Source organism: Cucurbita moschata, unplaced genomic scaffold, assembly GCF_002738365.1.
Source record: "Cucurbita moschata cultivar Rifu unplaced genomic scaffold, Cmos_1.0 Cmo_Scf00002, whole genome shotgun sequence".
Lineage (NCBI taxonomy): Eukaryota > Viridiplantae > Streptophyta > Magnoliopsida > Cucurbitales > Cucurbitaceae > Cucurbita > Cucurbita moschata.
Window position 1 is genome coordinate 6,064,691 of NW_019268518.1, and position 17,488 is coordinate 6,082,178.

A 17,488-nucleotide genomic window follows, 5' to 3' on the forward strand; every position below is an offset into this window, starting at 1 on the left:
TTTTTTTTTTTTTTTTTTTTTTGGGAAGTTCGAAAATCTTAGTCTAATGTGGTTAAGATTTTGTAATTGGGAAATTAGGGTTGAGAGGGAACCATAGTATTTTGGCTGTAGAAATAAGAGGGCGAGAAAAGGTTTTGGACTTGATCAAATGGTTGGCTTCTAGTTGAGGTACCCATTCTTAGGATTTTGGGAATTTCCAATCCTTTTGGTGGCTATACCAATTGGAGACCTTTTCTGTGAGCTCTATTTATGTTGGATTTTTACCTTTATGTTAATATATTTTTAATGTCCTATTATGAGAAAAGTATGAGCTTCATCATAATAATAATACATTTTGTACAGGTACCGTTTTCAGAGAACCTATCTTATGCCAAAACATCCCGAGAATTGTTCCTGGTAACTTTCATTGTATAATCTTGTCTTGTAATACATAATCCATTATGGAACATTATACAGTACTTGGTTGGATACAGGTTGGAAGAAGCCCATATGTATTGGTAGGCATGCTTTTGGTGATCAATATCGTGCCACTGATACCATCATCCCAGGGCCTGGAAAGCTTAAAATGGTGTTTGGTGAGAAAAATTTCTTTTCTTCACTCATTCTCATGTATTTTTCTGGGAAAATTGTTCTTATTTATTTATTTTTGTTTCTATTCAGTTCCAGAGAATGGGGAGACACCAAGAGAGCTCGAGGTTTATGACTTCAAAGGACCAGGCATAGCACTTACTATGTACAATGTTGACGAGGTTGGTTATTTTGTCTACTTCATCAAACTTGTTCGATTTTTGCATCACATAAATTACCCTTTTAACACGTTCCTATACAATTGGTAGTCTATTCAAGCTTTTGCAGAGTCATCAATGTCACTGGCATTTGAGAAGAAGTGGCCCCTGTATTTGAGCACCAAAAATACAATTCTCAAGAAATATGACGGCAGGTAATTTTTACTTGTTTCCCTATATCTAGTTGATTCTACTGTTGATATCTACTTTCAGTTTCCTAGAAATTGTCAAAGTGAGTTTATTTTAGTACTGGCCTGCAGGTTTAAAGACATATTTCAAGAAGTGTATGAGGAGAAGTGGAAGCAGAAGTTTGAAGAATATTCGATATGGTTCAATACATTTTTAACCTACTCGGTTCTCTGTAGTTATGCCTAATCTATTGCCCATGGCTGAATGTATTTTGGTATGGCGTTTAGGTATGAACATCGGCTTATTGATGATATGGTAGCCTATGCTGTAAAAAGTGAAGGTGGATACGTTTGGGCTTGCAAAAATTATGATGGGGACGTTCAGAGTGATTTGCTTGCACAAGGTAACGCCCTCAACTTTTCTATTGTCTGGTGTCTATTAATAGCACGTGCTTTAATAATTTAAATATCAATAATATCTAATAGTATTGTTCAATATAAAACTACTTCTACTTGGTCATACTTTTATCATTTTCATTCTTGATGTCTCTATTTGATCAGAATATGCAAGTTACTTTTGGACATTAACATCACGTATTTTGTTGTTAATATAAATAATCTTTGTTCTTGTCTTTATTGTTTGTATTGAGTATGAATGCTTCTTTTCCATTGGCAGGATTTGGTTCTCTGGGGCTGATGACTTCTGTATTGGTGAACACCTGAATATGAAATTGATCAATTCCATGGACTCATAACCTTGACAAACGCCTTAAAAATTGAAATTTATTGCAGTTGTCATCTGATGGGAAGACGTTGGAAGCTGAGGCGGCTCATGGCACTGTAACACGGCACTACCGATTACATCAAAAGGGACAAGAAACCAGTACAAATAGTATTGCTTCTATTTTTGCATGGTCACGGGGGCTTGAGCATAGGTATTATCCCAATTTGTAACTTTGCCCGGATGATGTTGAAAGTGTCCATTGTTACTGCTCTCTAGTATTTTCCTTTCAAGGGTTTTAGATCTTTTTTTTTTTTTTTTTTTTATGACCATGAGTGTCTCAACTAATCTTGGCAATCATTTCTCTTTTACATTTGGTTGCTATGGTATCCTAGGTAGGTAGCCACCATGGATGGGACTTATTCCTTTTAAGCCCTTTATTAATCTCATGGTCCTTATTTGACTACTAAGTCAATCCATGATAGTTGTTTTTTCGATTATTTGATACTTCGATTATTTGATACTTCAATGTAGTTAACCTTGGTTTAAAGTTATCGAGGTAGAGTTGAGATCTCTTCTTCCTTTTTCCCTTCTCGAGGTAGGGTTAATGTAATCCCGACAAACATTTCTTCGTTCCCAATATTGCTTGGGGTTTACAATGGTGTGCATAAATTTGTGTTTTTTGTTCCTTCTAAGTAGCGTTACGGAATCTAGTTCTGTCTTCACTAGAGGCACCTAAACCAACCATCGTTTAACTAAACTGCTGCAACTCTATAATTTGGATACATATTTGTAATGGGGAATTGTGAAGTAGTAAACTAAGTAGGAACTGACCATTTTTAGCTACGATTAAATGTTTTCAGGGCCAAGCTAGATCAAAATGAGAGGCTACTGGATTTTGTTCAGAAGTTGGAGGCTTCATGCGTTGAGACAGTGGAATCTGGGAAAATGACCAAGGATCTTGCCTTACTGATACACGGACCCAAGTAACAGTTTAAACATTTCATCTCATTCCCTACTCTGATTTTTCAAGCTTAGAATTATTTAGATTCGTACTATACTTGCAGGGTATCAAGGGAGTTTTACTTAAACACAGAGGAATTTATTGATGCCGTAGCACAGAATCTGGTGGCAAAACTCCAGCGACCTCCTGTAATGGTCAACTAAATGACTAGTTATTGAAGATGGAGATTTGATTTCCAGGTACAAAGATTCTTTACTACCTTTTCTACAGAAACAGAAGTTAATGAATGGCTGAATGATTTCAAAATAATTGATTGCTGTAGGACTGATTCCATGGCCGTTTATGGTTTTACACTATGTTGTTTAATCAATTCCTCTCCTTGATATGTTAATAGAGCTGAAAACCAGAAGCATTTTATTAAACAATTTGATGGACGTTTTTAAAATATGGGTGACCCCATGATGGACCCTTCTCAAGAGCCTACCTATAATCTCTTGTTGCAGATCTTTTCCCTATTCGTCCACGAGCAAGGGCTGTTTATTTCATAGGAATCTTTGATATCACGAGGTGAGTATCTATCCCGATTCTCATGTTCTATAAAAAGTGGCATTCGACCAGTTATTTCCATATATCACGTTCTTGGTGGGATTTTTTTTTTTTTTTTTAATCAAATACTTTATTGCACCAATTCTTGTTACATCATCTCTCATAATATTTAAAAATAATTTCAATGAAATTGGTGTAATGTGTTAACGTTTACATTGCTAAATGCAATTAGCTTATATATTTATGTCATATCCATATCCGAATAAAATTGTTGAGGTTTTATAACATGTAAATTTCCATTATGTGACATTTTTTGGGGTAAATTTATCAATGTCTATATGCAAATTTGATACGTTCGAACAGATGTCTTAATTTTATCGGTCTCACAATTATTTTAATTCATGAAATATGTAAATTAAAAAAAGAGAAATTTAGGTGGGGAAATCCCATCCACAATTTCTTGCCCCATTCTTATCCACTCTCTAAAATCAAATCACGAGATGTAGACCAGACTAATATCAATACCATATTCGATAGGAACTTATTTTAGTTGTGAAACATAACTTTTAAATCCGTGAATAATTCATTGTTTTTCACACCACTTTTATAATGTTCGAAGTAAGCAGAGAATGGATGTGTTTTACGAAAGCTCGCTTCAAATTTCGAAGTTAGTCAATGTTGAGTGGGCCTTGTTTACTTCTGAACCAGTAATTCATGGCGCCAAATTCCGTGTTTGCAAACCCCACTGCTCTTGATTTCCCAAACGACATTCCATTTCAGCCATTAATTTCCATGGCCGATATCCAGATCTCGATTAGACATCTTCCACCGTAACATCTTGATTCTGTCTCTTCTTTTCATTCCTCCGTCCACTCTCCGGCAACCGGACCTCCTTCCACGGGAATAAACGAACGTCTTCTGTTTAATTGTTCGCTCTCTGGGAGTCATTGGCCTTCGAGAGAAATGCAGAGCGCTGTATTGGCTTTGGCCATGTGTTTTTCCCCCAACACTCCTGCTAGGGCTACTTCTTTTCCATTGCCTCTAATTTCATGCCGACTTCGAAGCCCTAATTTGCCTCACTTTCCTCACATTGTTCCGTTTCGTTCCTTCTCATCCTCGATCGCTGTTTCTTGCTCCGGATTCAGTTCGAGGCTCCAGAAATTCACGAGAACTGCGGCTTCCTTGCCGGAGAGCGCCGGCGAGGCTGAGGAATCGGCCGATTTCGTTAACAATCTGCGACTTGGTTCAATGTTTGGTGTTTGGTACCTCTTGAATATCTACTACAACATTTTCAACAAACAGGTTCTGATTCTCTCTTTTCCTTTTTTGTTTCTGCACTGTTCTTGTTTGCTAGCTTGATTTTCTACTTGATGAATGAACATGAACGACAACTCCCGAGTTTTTTATTTTTTATTTAACTAAATGAATAAAAATAATCTTTGCGAATAATATCCTTAAATATAAAAAAAAAAAAAAAAAAAAAATTAAACAATGGAAATAACTAGCCTTTTATTTAATAAAATACCTTGAAGTCTCTAACCGTTTTAAAAGTTTAATTAAATATTCATGAATTTTCTACAATAATATTGAAATATTTGTTGTTAATATATGAGATATTGATAGACTGTTTTCTCTTTTTGTATAAGGGTAAAAGATTTTAATGTTAATTTTAAAATTTTAGAGGTATTTTTAAAACATGAAAATATATTTTTTAATCTTCTTATAAAATGTTTGAGGGTATTAATGTATTTTTTAGATTTTTTATAAAATTTTAAGGATATTATTCTAAAATTGAAAGATTAGGAATTTTTTTTTTTAAGACTAAAAATAATAAGAATATTTTTATTAATTTAGTAATTTTTTTTTAAATGATGAAAATTCCATTAACATTAAAAAGCCGTACAAGGTCGGCGGTTTGTGGGGGTAGTTTTGTCAATTAACACAGATTGAGATTGGATTAATACTGGTGAGGGAGAATATTTCAATTCGGTCAATTTACTATTTTTCTATTGTTTTTTTCATTTTAAATATTTGGAGTGTTATTTATATATATTCTTTCCATTTTATTGAAAAAATAATTGTAAGGTCAACGTCCACCAAAAAAAATAACCCCACTAATCGAAAGCTACACATTGAACTACGAAAGGTCGTTATTATTGCACCATAATACTTTCAATTCTAAAAATTAAATTTCACTAAATATTCATAATTGAAAAAAAAAAAAAAAAAAAAGGCTGGATGTAAATACTGATAAACTATTAATTAATGTGATAAATATCTTTTTTTTTTTTAATATTTGAATGAAAAAAAAGACATTATAATGTGCAGGTTCTGAAAGCCTTCCCCTTTCCAACTACGGTGACAGCTTTTCAATTCGCGTGTGGGACGGTCATGGTAAGCTTAATGTGGGCTCTCAATTTTCATCCCAGACCCAACGTCAATCGCTCCCAGGTATTATATTATATTACTTTTAACTGAGTAATGTGAAATTGGTACTCTTAACATATTAGATGAATTGGTTTGTATTCAATATCTGTTCTTCAGTTTGCTGCCATTCTTCCGCTGGCTGTAGCGCACACCATGGGCAACATATTGACCAATGTGAGTCTTGGCAAAGTTGCGGTTTCATTCACTCACACCATCAAAGCAATGGAGCCCTTTTTCACTGTCCTTCTCTCTGCTTTCTTCTTGGCTGAGGTACCTCAACTTCAATCCACTTCTATTTCTTCTATCACTCTTCATCTTCACCCCTAATTATTTCACCCCTAATTATAACGGTTCAATCCCACCACTAGCAGATATTATTCTCTTTGGGCTTCCCTTCAAGACTTTAAAATGTGTCTACTATGGAGAGGATCTAGCCCTACTCCGACCCGTGCCTCGCATCGTTTGGTGTGTCAGTAAGGATGTTGGCCCCCAAAGGAGGTGGATTGTAAATTCCCACCTTAGTTGGAGAGGGGAACAAAACATTAAACATTTTTTTATAAGGGTGTGAAAATATTTCCCTAGCAAATGTATTTTAAAACCTTAAGGGGAAACCATAAGGAAAAACTTAAAGAGGAAAATACTACTAGTGGTAGAATTGAGCAGTTACAATTGGTATTAGAGCTTGGAACTGAATGGTCTACCAACGAGGATGCTGGGCGGGTCCTTAAGGGGAAACCATAAGGAAAAACTTAAAGAGGAAAATACTACTAGTGGTAGAATTGAGCAGTTACAATTGGTATTAGAGCTTGGAACTGAATGGTCTACCAACGAGGATGCTGGGCGGGTCCCTAAGGGGATGAATTGTGAGATCCCACATTGGTTAGAAAGGAGAATGAAACATTTCTTATAAAAGTGGAAATCTCTCCCCAATACATTTTAAAAAATGAGAATCAAAAGTGAGAATCGAATGGATAAATTGTTTGATTTTTGTGCTGCATCCATACGCAGAGGCCCACATTTTGGGTTGTTCTTTCGCTCATACCCGTTGTAGGAGGAGTGGCACTCGCATCTTTTACTGAAGCCTCATTTAATTGGTAAGATCACATCTCATATCATTTCTTTGGGCTGCATAACTTTGTTCCTCATTTGGTTACAGGATTGGGTTCAGCAGTGCCATGGCTTCAAATCTCACAAATCAATCACGTAATATCTTCAGTAAAAAGCTCATGGTCCACAAAGAGGTACCAACTTTCAACCATTTCGTTCTTCTACTGCTTATACACTTAAATATTTACAATAATATCAGCGAATGTGTTTTCTCTTTGACTTTGGCTGTTGAGCAGGCACTGGACAATATCAATCTCTTCTCTGTAATTACTATCATTTCATTTACCCTGCTGGTTCCCTCGGCTCTTCTCCTTGAAGGCACTAAATTTAGTCCTTCATACCTGCAATTAGCTGTAAGTCACCAAATATACATTAAACTAGTTTCTATTTGATGGGTCTGTCCCTAATCTTCTTAATTTCAGGCAAATCAAGGGTTGAATGTCAGCGAGCTATGCATTAGGTTGCTTCTATCTGGCATTTGTTTTCATAGCTACCAGCAGGTTAGTGACAAAATAGGCATAACTCAGCGTTAATTGTCACGTATTCTCGACTAAGAGGTCAGAGATTCAAACATCGAACTAAAAAAACGGGGGGTTTTGGTGGGTTTTTGGTGGGCAGGTTTCTTATTCAATACTACAGGAAATTTCACCAGTAACCCATGCAGTAGGGAACTCTCTGAAGCGGGTGGTGGTGATAGTGTCCTCTGTTATTTTCTTCCAAACAGCCGTCTCACATCTAAACGCCCTCGGTATTGTTCTCATACCCTTCTTGAATGGAAGGCTTCTGATGATCATAGTATTATTGTTATTAGGGAATGGAAATGGAAGGCTTATGGGCGTGAGAATCTTTGGTTGCAGGAACTGGGATTGCTCTCGTGGGAGTCTTTTTGTATTCAAGGGCTAAGCGTATGAACTCAAAGCCGAAGACTCTATAAATGAATCTAAATACAAACACAGTTTAGTTTAGGATTCGATTTTGTTTTTTTTTGTTTTTTTGTTCTTTTTTGTGTTTGTATTTATAATTTTGTTCCTCTCTTCTTTTTTTTTTTTAATATTATTTCAAGAAATTTGTCGGTCGTGTCGTCGAGTAACAAATAGCAATAGTACGTAGGATTCGATGAACGGAAGAGAAGCCTCGAAGCCAACCCAAGCGATGATTGCCACTCGAAGGCTTGAGGTAGAAGATTGGAAAATAGTGTGACTAGTTCACTAGGTTCTACTTCATTGAACTTAACCTGTTCATAAACTTGACCTTAAATTTAAAATTTAAACATTAAGTAAGAGCGTAATCCACGAGTTATGTATTGAAGATCCCGAACATGGCCTTAACATTTTATAATCTCATTCAACATTTAGGAGAGGAAACAAAAATTCACAGCAAATTAAACATAAACAAGATCATTCAAAATTGAACTCGAGAAATTTACCTGTCATCCAGTAACATATAGCAATAGTACGTAGGTTCCAATGAACGAAAGAGAAGCTTCGAAGCGAGCCCAAGCGAAGATCGACACTCAAAAGCTTGAGGCAGAAGGTTGGGAAGTAGTACACCCAGTTCACCATGTTCTGTCACAACGAACTCAATTTGTTCCCGAACTTCACCTTAAATTTAAAATTTAAACATTAAATAACAGCTTAATCCACAAATTATGTACTGAAGATGAATTCAATCTGTTTCCGAACTTGGCCTCCACATTTTTAATCTCATTTAAGAAAGGAAACAAAAATACCCAGCAAATTAAACATAAATAAGATCATTCAAAATTGAACTCAAGAAATTTACCCGTCATCCAGTAACAAACAGCAATAGTATGTAGGATCCAATGAACAAAAGAGAAGCCTCGGAGCAAGCCCAAGCAAAGAACAACACTCGAAAGCTTAGAGGCAGAAGGTTGGGAAGTAGTATACCCGATTCACCATGTTCTATCACAACGAACTCAATCTGTTCTTGAACTTAACCTCAAATTCAAAATTTAAACATTAAGTGTAACAACGTAATCTATAAGTTATATACCAAAGATAAACTCAACCTGTTCCCGACCTTCACATTTTTTATATCTCATTCAACATTTAAGATGAAAACAAAAATTCACACGAAAATCAAACACAAGCAAACATAAACAAGATCATTCAAAGTTGAACTCCGAAATGAAACCCTAAAAAAAGAGTTTCCCTTCCATGTGCGGACGAGTTTCGAGTTTGTTTTTGCAGTTTTAAACCCTAATTATTATGATATTATAACATGTATTGTATTTAGATGATGCATATAGATAGTAATATGGATCAAAGATTTCCCTGACAAATCAGCTCCAGCAGATCCATCTCCGATTTCATCTCATCATTCTGCATCAGATTCAAACACTCCATCTCCGTCCCGGAACCGGAACCGGAACCCGACCCCGAACCCGACCCGAACTCGAAGTAGAATCCCCCGCCGTTCGCCGCCGCAGGGCTGTGGCTGTCCACTAGCTGCGGCATCGAATCGGATATTTTGCGGTCTCCGGCAGTGACGGAATTGATGTAATTTTGAAGGATGGAGCTGTTGGAATTGGAATCACGGTATTTTCCTTTCAGCTTCTTGGAATTCTGGCGGCGTTTGGTGGCGTTCCAGTGGTTTTTTATGGTGTTTTCAGTCCTTCCAGGCAGCCGCCGGGCAATCTCCGCCCATCTGTTTCCGATGTCTTTGTGAGCTTCTATTAATATTCTGTCTTCATCTTCACTCCATGTGTCTTTCTGCACCCACATACCATTTTTTCATCACAATTCTTATAAATAATAATAAATTCAATTTAGAGCCTAAAAAATAAATAAATAAAATTTTTAATTAGCTCTAAATTTTAAAAAATAAATATAAAAATTTTACTTTATATTAACTTATTTAATACATTTTAAAAATTTATTAAAAAAATTTAGGGACTTATTATACATAAAACTGATGGACCTCTACCCGTTCAGAAAGTAAATAGACATAAACATAAATATTAAAAAATTAAAAATTAAGCTGATAATTTACTATATTAACTTTAATTTATTTAAAAAAATAAAATTTTGACCACATTTAAAGAGAAACTAATTTAGAAAAGAAAGAAATTTAATGAATAAATAGATTTATTTTTAATAACTAAAAATAAAATGGGTTTTGGGCGTTATTTATTTATTTTTAGACCAAAATTTATGAAGGCCAAATGCCAAAAAAAGCTAATTAACTAAGGAAAGATGATTCTCAATTTACTGTTACAAAAATTTGCTCAAATCATTGGATTTTTCACACAAAATCTTCACTAATTGAAATTAAACTCACATAATCACTCAATCACTCATATTTTTCTTTGCTTATATAAATAAATTAAGAAACAAATGAAGGCAATTTTTTTTTTATTAAATAGCGCCTAATTTCCGCTTCTTTCTGAGTTGTCAACTAGATATAGACAAACGGTAGAGATGGTAAGTACTTAAAAATCCATAAAAATGTGTCGAAAAAGATCATGCGTCTTCAAAGAAAGACCAAAACGTCACGCTATATCTCAAAACAACGCGCCACGCGCGTTGAGATAGCGAATCATTCGTTTTGAAAATTAAATAATATGCTATAAACTGCATGTTGACATATATGCAAAATGTATGGTATGCCGGTAGGAATACGCATGTAATGTGTGATGGACATGCTTTCTACGCTAACAAAACACGGAATTATTAATACGCTCGAGCATGTATGTATGTATGTATGTATGTATGTATGCATGCATGCATGTATGTATGAAGAAAAAAGAGAGGGAAAAAAGAAAAAAAACCCTGATGTCTGGTCTGAGGTGGTTGTGCCATCTCTCTCTGCACTGCTTCCCAACTCTCCCTTCCAGCATTTTTGCAATTTGTGACCATTTTTTGACTCCATATTCATCAACCAGCTGCACCAACAATCTGGAAATACAATCAACGGCCATGATTAAATCTCATCAAGAAAAAAAACCCTAGCTCAAGAACATAAAATTAAATCAAAATTCAATTTTTAAGGTACCTGTCTTCTTGAGGAGTCCACTGTCCTTTTACGATGTTCGGCAGCTTGGTCGGAGGAGGGCGGTTCTCCTTTCTCGACTGAATTCTTTTTTTCTTCTTGTTCTGATCGTATCCATTGTCGGTATTATAAGAGATCTCATCAAGAAACCACCGCCCTACAGTTGCTGGTCCCAGCCCTAAATGAGTACTACTACTACTGCTGCTGTTTGGCGGCTGAGAAAATTGAGGCACAAAGTTTCCTGGAAAATTTGTCCAAACGGCTCTTGACCCTAGAAGGCCATGCATGAACTTGGCCCCATTTTCAAAGGTGTGATCTTTGGAGAATTCATTGCCAAAAGGTTGAAAATTTGGATCGAAGGTTTGGGTTGGCATGCCTGAAAGAAGGGTTTGTAAGGACCCAGCAATTGAGAACTGATGACGATCGAGCTCGTGATGGCTCGACGAGTCAGATCCGTTGATGGGGAAGTGATGAAGATATTGATGATACCGATTATGATTATGATTATGATCATGATCATGTTCACGATCACGATTGAAGTTGTGGAGCTGCAAATTATGGAACAAACCCTTGGATGATGATGGGGAGGTGGCTAATTCCATGGCGGAAAATTCGCCGGTGTCATCGTCGTTGTCGTCGTCGTTGAGCTTCCGCTTCGACTCTGGCTTATCGGAGAAGAAGCTCGAGAGGAGCGGGAGATCATCTTTGAAATTGGAATCGAACTCCATGCAGCAGAAGCTAAGGTAGAAGCAGAAGAAGAGGGAAAAGTTGAAAGCTTCAAAGGTTGGTTTTTCTCTCTTTTTTCATATGAAAATGTCTGTAATGTAATGTTATTACAGGGTTTTATTAGTGAGGAAAGGCAAAGGCAGTGGACCCCATTGGATCTTGAGCCGTTGGATGCTTTTTGATCCAACGGTTCATGTTGCTTGTTGATTATGACTGTTCAGCTCCCTCTCTTTAGTATTTTTAAGGAATAATTAAAATGGCGAAAAAATATAAATAAATAAATTAATTAATTAATCATCATTAGGTCGTTATAAATTATTGTATTTTAGGAAAATTTGTGGGACATGCATGTCCAAGGTGACGTGGAAGACGTTGTTATGTTCTTCGTTAACTTTCATGTTTTGAAAATAATTATTATATATAATTGTTTTTTCCCCCTTAAGATCGCAACTTAATTTGATAATTATGATAAATAAAAAGAGTTATAAAAACAGCTGGATGATCGGACGGTGGAGAAACATCTCTTGAGTTTAGTTGATATTGATTTTTAAAAATATTTACCAATTAAATTGTTATTTTAATAAATAAAAATTTTGGGATAAATAAATAAATAAATAAATAAATAAATATATATATATATATATATATATATAATTTAAGGTAATATAATATAGCGAATGTTGTTCAACTGAACACCTGAATAAAAGGGAATAAAAAGTGGAACCGCGGGGGCATAAAACGGACCGCGGTTAACTTTTCTTCGCCCCTTCGGCCCTCCTCCTTCCATTCAGAGCTTTCCACAGCGCCACCTTTCCAACTCCAGTATTTTTCTGAACTCTCTCTATTGATTTTGTACATGTTCTTCCAATTGATGCCTTGAGTTTTGTAATCGCATGAGAAATTTGTTAGAATATTTCATGTTCTTGCGAATTTTGTTCCAGGGTTTTGAGGTGTTGATTGTTTTGTTTTGTCTTTTCAATTTTTGAAAACTGATTTTGTATCCTTGATTAGGAGGGGGAATCGAGTGGGATTTATTGATCAGATTTTCTTATGTTGGTAGTTTGTGAGACGATCTTTGTTTGGATTTTTGTTTGATTTGTTGCGGATGTTGAGATGAGGATCTCCATTTCATCTTCCCGAAATATACGTTTCTTCTAATTGATCCGTTTCATTTTTCTTTTTCCTTCCTGATGTCTTGTTTTTTTGGCTTCTTCGGGTTGTTGTACTGCCTGCTTGTTTTGATCACTTTTGCGGTTTCTTGTGCAGCTCCTCAGACAAATAGAGATAGCCAGCTAAGGCAAAGCAGAAATGGGGTTGACCTTCACCAAGCTCTTCAGCAAGCTTTTTGCTAAGAAAGAGATGCGCATTTTGATGGTTGGTCTTGATGCTGCCGGTAAGACCACGATATTGTACAAGCTCAAGCTCGGAGAAATTGTCACAACCATTCCTACAATCGGTGAGTTCTTTGTTTTGCGAGACTTTTTCATGAAATGTTAAATTTTGATTGCTTAATTCGAGTTATTGTTACTCATTTTGATTGCTGTTAATTGTGTGCCCCTCGATGTGTTCCTTGCATTATATTGACATACTGTAGCAAATAATATTAGATAGATCATGGAGGTGCTGTGTTTTTTTTTTCAGGATTTAATGTGGAGACTGTGGAATACAAGAACATCAGCTTCACCGTCTGGGATGTTGGTGGTCAGGACAAAGTATACACCTCTATTTTCTCTCTACTCTCTTGTCATTCATGTGTGCTTGTCAGCGTTGTTGGCTTTGGCCTTAGGGACCTGAATATACAACTTGGTGGGGGTTGCTGGCTGTGTTCAGCAGTCTGGTACTGCTGTGCTGATTACGTCTGAATAATAAATTTGGATGTATTTTATTCATCTTATCATATATTCCTTTTCTTCGAGTATAGATTAAGTTTTGGTATCTAGATATGGCAGTATCTCCTACCCGACAAAATATTGGATGCACATTTTTCTTGTTTTAGAATATTACATTACATGTGAGTGAGTGAGTTTGACCTAAGATCTTTTAAAGGAAGTAGGTATGCCTTAACTTCTGAGATATACTCAGGAGAATGGAAAAAGGAGCTACAAGACTCCCCTCCCCTGCACGTGCAGGGAGATTGAGGCTCAAAAGCATAGGGCTTTTTTTTTAGGGTCTCAAGGGGTCTTGGGACTTGGGAGGAGGTTGTTTGAATTTTGACTTCCTTTAATGCCTTCATTTGAGCTGTTGGGTTTTTTTTTTTTTTTTTTTGGTTGTGAGTGTGTTATTCCTTTGTTTTTGGTACTCCATAGTTGGGGCTTTTTTATCTTGTGATTTATATTTCGTGGCTTGTTTTGCCTATGTTTTTGCATCAACTTTTTGTATTCTTTAATTCTTCTTTAGGAGTGTTTTTTTCTAAGTAAAAGATGTTGCTGTTCATAATTGCTTGGAATTTTCAATGCTTGTGTCATGTATCCATTTTGCGTCAATTTCAAGCTTCTAGGTTGCAACTTGCTAGTCAGTGTCATAATTGAGATTTGGGATGACTCCATATATATATTGTTTTAATTTCGCGTGTTTGATTTTTCTACATGACTATGATGAGATATTGTTTTGTTTCGGGTAAATTTGATGGAAACTGATTTATTCATTATTTGTTTTATTAATTGAATAGATTCGTCCGCTGTGGAGGCATTACTTCCAAAACACACAGGGTCTTATATTTGTTGTGGATAGTAATGACAGGGATCGTGTTGTTGAAGCAAGAGATGAGTTGCACAGAATGTTGAATGAGGTGTGGCCCTGTTCGATTTTTCTTTCCATACGATTGAACTTGCTTTCTGTTTTAGAATAAAAGTAGTAGACTGAATGTATTTGCTATAATATCATAGGTTGCTTCCTGTTGTTTGTGAAGATAAATTTCTGTGTACTGATGTAATATTATTATTATTATTTTGTTGGAGTTCAAGGAGTAGGGGGATTCGAACCTCGAACCTTTTAGTTTAAGATACATGTTTTAACCAGTTGAGCTATGTTGAAGTTGGCAATATTAGTTATATTTATGGTTACTTTTCATCTTTCTCACATCAGGTGCTAATGATGGGAAAATTTAGAAATTATTGATCTGCATGTTTCTTCTTTTGGTCTTAATATATACCGAATGGAAACTGGATGATGCTGTATCTGTTATCTTTTCTTTTTCTCTACATATACCCCTGCCACCTGATTGTTTATTTTTTCAGTTTTAGCCTCGTATTGATGTAGAATTCTCTTTCGTTGTTATAATAGTTAAAGCATTTCTCTTATCACCCTCCCCCAAAGAAAAGGAAAATTTTTGTTTCTAGCTTTATACATAATTTGTGGGCATCTGCCAAACTTAAAAGAAAATATACGCTGAGTACCCAACTAATCTGATTTCAGGATGAACTGAGAGATGCTGTGTTGCTCGTATTTGCCAACAAGCAAGATCTTCCTAATGCGATGAATGCTGCAGAAATTACCGACAAGCTTGGTCTTCATTCACTCCGTCAACGACACTGGTAAAATACTTTTATTATTGTTTGTTTCTTTATTTATTATTTCTTCTGAAGCTTAGTTTTATTTCTGCATATGATTTTTTTTAATTCAATTATGTGTTTCGCTGGCTCAATTTTTTAAATATTCCAGAACCTATTACCCTCTTAATGTTGTGCATAGATTGGATTAAAGAGACTGATCGGGGATGCTGCAATTTTGTTTTCTAACCAAAACCAATGTGACTTAGTATCATCTGTTCACTAGGTTGCTCCATGTTTTGAAATTTGGCTTGTCTGCTCCTACTCCGAGCAGCATTATCACTTTACTTTCTTTTTAGAGAACATCTGTTTAAAGATGGAACTAGATTCTTTGACCAAACTTGATATGAGCTTTTCATTTGGCTTTTTTGGAATGTAAGAAGTAAGGGCAGAGAGAGCTTGCGTGGATGAAGCTCTCCTTCCTTTTCATTCTTCTTTTTAGGTTCATCTAGAATTTCATCAGCTTTTATATACACTTGTATTCTAGTTCGTTTCTCACAAATGTTTCATGTGTGATTAGGTTAAGAAGATATACATTAGCTCCAGAAATCCTCCAACCTCATAACCATCCTCAGTTTTAGAATATAAAGTGCAATTGCTAGCAACTTTTTGTCTCGATTACTTTCAACTTTGAACTACCCACTCTTTCTAAACATTGTCTAGAAGACAGCTCCCTTTTTGGATGTGGGAGACTGAACTTGTAGGCGAGTGTGTGTGTGTGTTGCCCATAGTTTATACTTTCATTTTCTTTATGGAAGTATGGTCTTCTGAAAAATTTGTCCACAATGTTGACTTGGGAACTTTCTACCTCAGAAGTTGCTAAATGTGCAGGGATGTGCCATCAAAATTCTATTTTTGAGTGTACTTTTGATCAGAGTATTTTAAGAGAGAAGGATAGTACTATAGAAATGGGTAGAGAAGTTTCCATATCAACCTATTTAAATTGCATTTTACGAACGTTTGACAATTTCTCAACTGGAAATTAAGTGATTGAAGACAGTACACTCAAAAGAATTGGTTTGAGCATCTGTGCTACTATGTAAATTAACACTTCATTTCAGGTACATACAGAGCACGTGTGCAACATCTGGAGAGGGTCTATACGAGGGTTTAGACTGGCTTTCCAACAATATTGCTAGCAAGGTAAGCACAAAAGTCTGTTGACATGATCTGAAATCTCATTTTAACACATTTTAGTTTAAATTTTTTCTTCATGTTTGAATAGTAGAAACTGCGTATTTTCTTTGAAAATCACAAAAAACATTTCCACTTGGCCGGATGAATTTGAGACTAATCCGAAAAAGGGATAAAACACTTGCAGTAAAGGGATAACACACTTACACCACCAATAAAGAGCTGTAAAACGAACCAAATCTTGTAATCCGTTTTGCATTGAGAGCTCTATCTCTCCCTCTTTTGTATACTTCATTTTATCAATGAAATCTGTGCTGCAATACTCACTTGGAAGATCATTTGTAAATCTGGAAGCCTCCCTTCTTTTTACAGGCATGAAGCGGTTGAGGCTCTTGAATGTCAGACTGAGCTGTGGGTAAAGTTTGGCGATGATAGGGGTATGGTTCACTTTTCTCAAGAAGTGTCATTAGCAGCAGAACAGTTTGAAACTTCTATATGTATTTTCTATTTGTATACTTGTGACTTGATCTAAAATGATCAAAACCATGTTATAGTTTCTCTGAGAAGTCAACCTTGTTATAATTTTCTTTGTGATCATATTATTTTGCTTTTTGAGATCTTCTTTGTCTTTCTACTTGGCTATGGAGTTCAGTCGGACAATCTCATCTGGATCATTAATTGCCTCTACAAAATGTTGTGCTAGGCTGGTTGGCGGCTATCTGATGCTGGCCTATTGACCCTGAACTCATCCATCTCCTTAAAATTGGTGAAGTTTTAAAATCAAGTGAAAGATGGTTATCTTTATGGGGTTGCTTTCACTTTTTGCTTGAAGTGTAATATAGGCGGAAATTTCAAGGATCGGTTAAACGTACAATCCGAAGTTGTCCCATTTTGATCTTGTTGCCAATGCTCTCTTATCTTTAACATAAGATCACTGTCTTTTAGGCTCATGGAAAGATAGCCACCACACACATTGGATATAGGAAGTTGAACCCTTGAACCTTGAGACATTTACAAACCAGAACACAGGTTTCCTTTGCTTTTGAATACTATTTCCTTCATTTAACTACAGCCATATATGCCTAGGGAGCTTCATGATTTAGTAGATTTTGTACAAAACATATTAGAGTATCGTCTACTTTTTAGACTATAGACGAGGAAGTTATCTTTATTCATCCCCGTGTCGTTTATACTTTTATGTTTCTGATTGATCTGGGTTCGAGCTATGATTCTATATGCAATTGTTAATCAGGTAGCACTTTTGGAGATATTTAACAAGCTCCATTTTCTGAATTCGAAGCCAACCAGCTTCGAAATTGGACAGTAGCTATGTTCCATATAATAGTGGCTCTTGATGTTGTATAAGATTATTTGAATGTTCAATTGTACTG

General features: G+C 35.8%; 4 protein-coding genes across 4 annotated transcripts in view; 3 read left to right on the top strand and 1 right to left on the bottom strand.

The window, feature by feature from the left end:
• LOC111463463 (isocitrate dehydrogenase [NADP]-like) overlaps positions 1-3,381 on the top strand; it is a 5,303-nt gene extending 1,922 nt beyond the window's left edge. Inside the window, exons 6-16 of the mRNA XM_023107412.1 lie at positions 343-396; positions 474-575; positions 661-749; positions 837-940; positions 1,046-1,114; positions 1,202-1,317; positions 1,590-1,624; positions 1,706-1,848; positions 2,498-2,620; positions 2,702-2,837; positions 3,102-3,381. Of these exons, the coding sequence (XP_022963180.1) occupies positions 343-396; positions 474-575; positions 661-749; positions 837-940; positions 1,046-1,114; positions 1,202-1,317; positions 1,590-1,624; positions 1,706-1,848; positions 2,498-2,620; positions 2,702-2,801 (935 nt within the window). The 3' untranslated portion in view covers positions 2,802-2,837; positions 3,102-3,381. The remainder of the gene's footprint in view (positions 1-342; positions 397-473; positions 576-660; positions 750-836; positions 941-1,045; positions 1,115-1,201; positions 1,318-1,589; positions 1,625-1,705; positions 1,849-2,497; positions 2,621-2,701; positions 2,838-3,101) is intronic.
• Positions 3,382-3,763: 382 nt separating this feature from the next.
• LOC111463482 (phosphoenolpyruvate/phosphate translocator 2, chloroplastic-like) lies at positions 3,764-7,673 on the top strand. Its single transcript, XM_023107434.1, has 9 exons — positions 3,764-4,446; positions 5,473-5,595; positions 5,689-5,841; positions 6,580-6,665; positions 6,728-6,812; positions 6,915-7,031; positions 7,101-7,178; positions 7,297-7,426; positions 7,536-7,673. The coding sequence occupies exons 1-9, from the start codon at positions 4,108-4,110 to the stop codon at positions 7,610-7,612; spliced, it is 1,188 nt and encodes a 395-aa protein (XP_022963202.1). The 5' UTR covers positions 3,764-4,107; the 3' UTR covers positions 7,613-7,673.
• Positions 7,674-8,715: 1,042 nt separating this feature from the next.
• Positions 8,716-11,496, bottom strand: LOC111463472 (transcription factor MYB118-like). The gene is made up of 3 exons (XM_023107422.1): positions 10,693-11,496; positions 10,469-10,595; positions 8,716-9,410 (listed from the first exon to the last, which is right to left on the bottom strand). Exons 1-3 carry the CDS (start codon positions 11,415-11,417, stop codon positions 8,961-8,963), a joined length of 1,302 nt encoding a protein of 433 aa, XP_022963190.1. The 5' UTR covers positions 11,418-11,496; the 3' UTR covers positions 8,716-8,960.
• Positions 11,497-12,103: 607 nt separating this feature from the next.
• LOC111463237 (ADP-ribosylation factor 1-like) lies at positions 12,104-16,716 on the top strand. Its single transcript, XM_023107102.1, has 7 exons — positions 12,104-12,237; positions 12,682-12,871; positions 13,057-13,127; positions 14,084-14,203; positions 14,830-14,948; positions 16,025-16,106; positions 16,470-16,716. The coding sequence occupies exons 2-7, from the start codon at positions 12,724-12,726 to the stop codon at positions 16,473-16,475; spliced, it is 546 nt and encodes a 181-aa protein (XP_022962870.1). The 5' UTR covers positions 12,104-12,237; positions 12,682-12,723; the 3' UTR covers positions 16,476-16,716.
• Positions 16,717-17,488: the final 772 nt, after the last annotated feature.